The sequence below is a fragment of the Gossypium raimondii genome, chromosome 4, assembly GCF_025698545.1.
Source record: "Gossypium raimondii isolate GPD5lz chromosome 4, ASM2569854v1, whole genome shotgun sequence".
NCBI classification, from domain to species: Eukaryota; Viridiplantae; Streptophyta; class Magnoliopsida; order Malvales; family Malvaceae; genus Gossypium; species Gossypium raimondii.
The window spans coordinates 6,309,185-6,315,817 of NC_068568.1; the positions used below are offsets into that span (position 1 = coordinate 6,309,185).

The window sequence follows — 6,633 nt, forward strand, 5'->3', positions numbered from 1 at the left end:
AACATATTATTAATAACCATTGAAACATTCTTAACATTTTAAAATGTTCCAATAAGAGGTTAAGTATAATGCTAGCATGTACTACTAATATGTTGTAATTTAATATTTTAAATTAGGCTCTTTAGAGTACTTAACAAACTTGTTCTCAAATAGTTTATGGGTCCTTTTAATGTTTTTTATCGATTCTTAGATTTACGTTTTAATGATAATTTTTCTTACATTTTACTTCTTTTGAGACCCAAATTGAAAAAACTGTCATTGGGAATCTAATGATTGATTTGAGCTTGTGTAAGGAGATGACTAAGGTCAAATATCAAGGAGGACCTCAACTATTATGCAATTCACAACATAGGTGCATGTGTGTCGCGACACTGACCCCCCATCACCTCAAGGAAGCAAACTTCAACGAAAACTCAACTTGGAGTAACATGTTGAAGTTGCGACACTAAATGTGTGGTGTCGCGACATTGAGCTATCGAGTCTCAACTACAAGCCCATGAGGTCGCGACTCCAAGCCAATTGTTAAAGTGAAGGGCCTAGTGTCACTGTCGTCGAGGTCGGGGCACCAACAAGGCCTTGTTGCAACACCAAGAACCCCCAAGCCAAGATAGACTACCACGAATGTCCCAACACCAAAGCTTGGGTGTCGCGACACTGAAGTCTAACGGGTGCAAAAAATTGTAAGGGTAATTTTGTGTCTAAACTCAGTTCGAGTCATATCTTCTTTAAGGGTGTTTTTGTCAATGTTAAGGTTCGAGAATCTAATGTATTTAAGGCATCTTTATGCCACAACTAAAAGGGGGATCTTTTATCATCTTTTTGTCAACATCTTTTATTCCCTCACCATTTTTAGCTTTTTAGATTTTTCCTTTCTTAGCTTAATAGTTATTTGCTTATGTTTTCTTCTTTATTTTTATTACTCTTTTAGTTTTCTTTCATAAAGATACAAAAAATCTTCATTGTTATTTTGGGTTTTCCTTTAAAGCATTCAATAGATTCACATATTTTTAGTTATCAAAAGTGCAAAAATATTAACTTGGACTATGGATTTGTCAACATTCTTGTTGTCATCATTTTCATCAAAGACTCCTTTAGGAGTCACTAAATATTTCTAAACCCTTATCTCTCTTGTGGTTAATTGATGAGTCATTTAAGCATGAAATTGGCTGAACTTTGTATTTTCATGATGAGTAGAAACTAAGTTTTAAAGTGGTTGGTTGATTGAAATGTTGCATGATTAATTTTAGGGTCAATGACCAAATTGCAAAAGTTAAACTAAGTCAAATAGACTTAAAAACCTAGGATTGACAATCCTAGGTGAACATTTAGATAGGTGAGACTGAGAGGAGATCCTATTGTGCACCAATTTGATTGTCCCGATTTAGTTTAGTGCGATCGAGAGATAAACCGGACTAAATCATCTAATTAGGTAAAATGATGGCTAAGAGGTAAAATTGGACCAATTAGGAGTTTGAACAATTTAGATCCCTAATCCAAGAATTAACTAGCAACATGGACATCAATCGAGCACTTTATTTCATTGAATTGATTTTTTTTGTACTTTTGAATATTATTTAATTTAGTCCTCTTAGGTATGGTTTAACTTAGTTAACCTTGGATAATGAATTGTTGTAATATAGCACTTAGCCATTAGTTAGTTAGACTTCTTAATTGCATGATTGATCGTTTCCATTCATCTTATCACCCGATCTCTCTTGGATTCGATCATTCGAATGCTCGGAGTGTCCCATTGTAACACTTGTAAATATTACAAATGACATGTCACACTTGCAGTAAAAAATGCTTTTAAATCATTATATTTTGTGCTAATTCTTTGCTTGGCATTCGTACGCCGTGACACGATCAACTACCATTGTACTAATTGTTTAATGGGGTATGAAACATGTTAGATAAATTACATACAACTATATTTATTCGAATGACCAAATCCAAAACATAGCAAAACTCATATTCACAAACAAAAACATATTCATGTAAGTAATTATTCATAAATATCATCTATAACTTATAGCACCATTCACATAATAAGACATCATTGCTTGAGCCCCACCAAAAGCACTATTTATATATATATATATATATATAGGGTAAATTACACCCATTGTCACTTTTGTTTACCTTAGGTTACATTTTAGTCACTTATGTTTGAAATGTTACGTTTTAGTCACTTATGTTATCGTGTTGTAACATTTTAGTCATTGAGCCGTTAATTGTCGTTAACGGTATAACGATAAGCTAATGTGGCGCTTTAAATCATCATTTCAAACAAAAAAATTAGGTTAAATTATACAATTGGTCCCCATATTTTTCATTTTGAGCAATTTAATTTTTTCTTTTATGTTCTTTTAACTTCTTTTTTTCATTATTTTCCATTCTCTTCTGCTTTTCCCTCTATTTTCCTACCTTCTCCATTTCTTTCAACATATCAGGAAGTCGAATTGACAGTGAAGAAAAAAGTATGGTATGGGTTTAATGGGTTTTGGTTATAGGCAATGATGGTTTTCGTCTTCCTACTTATTTCTTCACTGCCAATTCGACTTCTTGATATGTTAAAAGAAATGGAGAATGTAAGAAAATATAAGGAGAAACATAAAATAATGGGAAATAATTAAAAAAATTAAATATGAACATAAAAAAATTAAATTGCTCAAAATGAAAAAATATGAGGATCGATTGTATAATTTACCCTAAAATTTTTGTTTGAAATGATGATTTAACGTGCCACGTCAACTTACCGTTACACGGTTAGCGACAATTAATAGCTCAGTGACTAAAATGTTACAACATGATAACATAAGTGACAAAAACGTAACATTTCAATCATAAGTGACTAAAATATAACCTAAGGTAAACAAAAGTGACCATGGGTGTAGTTTATCTATATATATATTTAAGGGATAAGGACAAAGGACTCTATCCCACTTTTCACATCTTATTACTCACGGGAAAACTATCTTTGGGGATCTTATGGACATCATGGAGATCTCATCTCCTAAAGAAGCTACAAGCTTCTGCCTCCTTTTGACCATATTTTCAAGACCCCTCGATTATACGACTTTCTGCTCTCTAAAGATGAACCGTTCTTATGTATTCTAGTGACAAGTTAAAAAGCCTAACCAAATTCAAATTCCTACCACAAGCTCAAAGACATTAGAACCATCAACTCCATAGGAGACGATGTAAACTTGCCTTCGATAAAACTCGGTTTCAGGAAACTCAGGAACCAAATACTGGCATCAACACCATGAGAGTTTAAGCAAGTTTTGCCCTAAAATGTCGACGAAAAGTAGGAAAAGGACCCAAGGTGTTTCTACAGTATATGAAACCTTTGTACCATTGATGATTTAATTTATCCTTCACATACATATCAAATCAATTACAAACACCCACTCATTTCCTCACAAACCAACACATTATAGCACAAAACTTACCCCAAGCAACTATCAAAGCAATAAGATTTATCACAAGAACCCTGCATACCTTAACCAAGACCAGAACCTTCCTTCCTTGCAAAGACAAATAAAAGCCTAAAAAACAACATCCTGATGATTACTATCTTAGTGACATTGTTCAGTTGCCAATTTCAACCAATTGGATTGGCAAATTTCAAGTACTTCTAAGTTTGTTAATATTCTTTTCTGACTATAATTTAGGTGAAACCAACTTTAGTGGCCTTTTTTACAAACTTTCTCCCTATCCTTGAAACCTTGTTCCATTGCAAACTCAGCAGACATCACACTTATATCGGGTGAGATCTCCCAATTGGAATTTTCACACTGGATTATGTGCCTTGGTTGTGTTCCACATCTTTCCAATCCACCAACGCTATCAATCTGGCTGTGTATATCTTCAAAATCCTCAGCAACAACAGCTTGCCGCTTTCCTGTCTCAATGTCAAAGCTTTTTTTCCGTATATTTGGGCTCATGGGTCGTGCCAATGACATTGTGCTACCAAAGAGAGAAGATGAGTCCACCCTGACCATTGCCCTGAAGTTACTTTTAGACTTGGGAATTTTGGACAAGAATATCTCACAAACGTTGCGAACACAACCACGGTTATAAGGATTCCTTTTTGAATCATAACGATACCGAAAATTCTCATATGTTGTCTGCAAAAACATAAAATAAGCAAAGACAGAGAAAGAGGACAGACAATAATGGAAGAAATGAAGGAAAAGAAGGGATCACAACCTGGTTGGTACAAATCAAATAGAGGTGAAACACGGTGAGGCCTCCAACAAACCAGGCAGTCATAAATGTATATAGTATAAGAATCCCTGAAACAGGGGACTTCAAGAATGCACTCCAGAGATTACAATCGTATTCAGCCATTATTTTCTTAATGGTTACCCAGCTAAAGACAAAAACGTACAGGCATAGTATGGTTGTCGAAGACACGAACATGAAGAAGAATCTATAATTTCTCTGTCAAGAAACAATTTTACATGTCAACCCTTGAGGATTAAAAAGTTCCCACAATGAAATCCAACAAAGCACATGAGAAATCACCTAATAATCAGATCTATGTCATAGTTACAGGTAAAAAAGTAAGATGAATCAGAGAAGCAGGACACTTTTATAGTCTAGGCAAGCCATAGGGCAATGTTTTCAATTTAAAGGACCAAGATCTCACTTCACAATGACAATAGTATTGTAGACATTCAATAATTCAATCTGTAGACTCCATTTGAAGGACTCTACCCCTTCTCTTAAACAAAATAAATAAATAAATAAATAGAGAAACATATCTTAAATCCTTCCTCTTAGATTGATTCTTATAAAGTTGAACTGTAAAGTACTATAAGCATCATATTCAATCACAAAGCATCACTTCTATTTGGTTCAACAATGATTAAATTAACCCACATTTTTCATGAACTGAAAAATTAAAACAGAAGCATAACATACCTTCCCAATACACTGCCCTACCCAGGGGCAATGGTGATCGAAACGCTCAACACAATTATTGCATATAGAGCAATGAGAGCAACGCGGTGGACGGTATAGCATGCAAGTTTGGCAGTATTTAACCTTGACAATCACCCCATTAACCACAACATCTTTGGTAGGTGGTAAATTAGGAACACCAGCACTACTCTGACTCCCTAGCCAATCCGTAGACATAGTGGAACCATCTTCCTCCAGTTCTGGAGGATGGGAGTTTCGTGGAATAATGCCAGGATCTCTCCCGGAGGTGAGGAGCAGGAGAATAAGATCCTGAACTAGTTTCACACCCAAAACAATGTTAATTACAGAACAAACCCAGAAAGCGAATAGAGATTTGATTGGTTTTATGGAAGAGGAGAACTTACATATACGGTTAGGAGAATTAGAATAAATATAATGAGTTTGCCAAGATGGTTGTCAAATGCGTAAATGATTCTTCGAGAAACGAAAGCGCAAAATAATAAGACCGGGATCACAATCAGAGATATCGTAAGGAAGATTGACCTTACATCGGGACCGAATATCACTCTACCTCCAAGGAAAAATTTCTGGGGAGAAAGATTATTAAATTGTTTTAAGTGCAAGAACAAATATTAAAAGTACGAAAAAGAAATGGGGAAAGTAGTAAATTACATTGCTTCCTTTCCAAACTTGATAGACTCGGACGTCAGTGGCATTGTTGTCGATGACACGGCGGTCGGAAACAGAGAGCTGAGCCGGGAATGGAGCTCTGTACATTTCTTGAAACCAGAACCTGATCTCTATCTATAATAGTTTATCTATCTATCTACCTATGCCTTTTACTGCTATAACATTTGTCCCTCGGCAACTCTGCAAGCCAATAACAATTTTCCACATTATACATTCTTTTCAGAGAAAGATAAAAGAATTCTTTTAAAAAAAAATACCTGGAAAAAAAGGGAAAGGAAAGAGGAAGAGAGAAAGTGTCCAGAGTAGCAGGGGAAAGGGTAAAATGGCCAAAAGATCGGTGGCGGAGCAGAGCAGGGGAGATTAGAATCTCTCTCCAAAAAGCTCAAAGCCAAAAAAGTTGGGAAAAAAGGCCAGCAAAGATGGTTACACAGACAGATAGACAGGGAGAGAATGGGATTGCACATTTCGCTCGCATGGCGATTTTTCGCCAGACGAGTCGGATCGTCGATTTTGACGACTTTTTGTTGCACTCCTTTTTCTTTTCTCTTTTTTCCTTTTTTATTATTATTATTTATTTTAAATAATGGAAGACTCTATACCACCATGTGGTCTTCGACTCTTCAAACCAGTTTTTCATTTCTTTTGAAAAGTGCTGTAGAAAAGTAATTTTGAGAAGTATTTTTTAAAAATTTGGTTTAAAATTTGAGTGTTTAACATTGCTGTCAAAAAGTGCTTTTGAGAAATAAAATGTCCATTTTAAACATGTTATTATCAAGTAACAAATATACATTTAAATAATATTTAAATTAGTTAATATTATTATAGTTTAGTAAGAATATAAAAATTATTATAACTTGTTGTTAATATTTTAATATATGAAATATAAATTTTAAATATTTTTAAGCAATAAATATTAATTATTTATAAAATTTAATTAGAATATATAAACTATATTTTAAATATTTAAATATAATCATTAAATATTTGTAATTAGTATTTTTTAAAATATTTTAT

At 34.0% G+C, this 6,633-nt stretch overlaps 1 protein-coding gene across 1 annotated transcript; it reads right to left on the reverse strand.

Annotated features, from left to right (window-relative positions):
* Nucleotides 1-3,328: 3,328 nt before the first annotated feature.
* LOC105780674 (probable protein S-acyltransferase 6) lies at nucleotides 3,329-6,132 on the reverse strand. Its single transcript, XM_012605146.2, has 6 exons — nucleotides 5,877-6,132; nucleotides 5,602-5,799; nucleotides 5,334-5,516; nucleotides 4,930-5,238; nucleotides 4,213-4,446; nucleotides 3,329-4,130 (listed from the first exon to the last, which is right to left on the reverse strand). The coding sequence occupies exons 2-6, from the start codon at nucleotides 5,704-5,706 to the stop codon at nucleotides 3,687-3,689; spliced, it is 1,275 nt and encodes a 424-aa protein (XP_012460600.1). The 5' UTR covers nucleotides 5,707-5,799; nucleotides 5,877-6,132; the 3' UTR covers nucleotides 3,329-3,686.
* Between the last annotated feature and the right edge of the window lie 501 nt (nucleotides 6,133-6,633).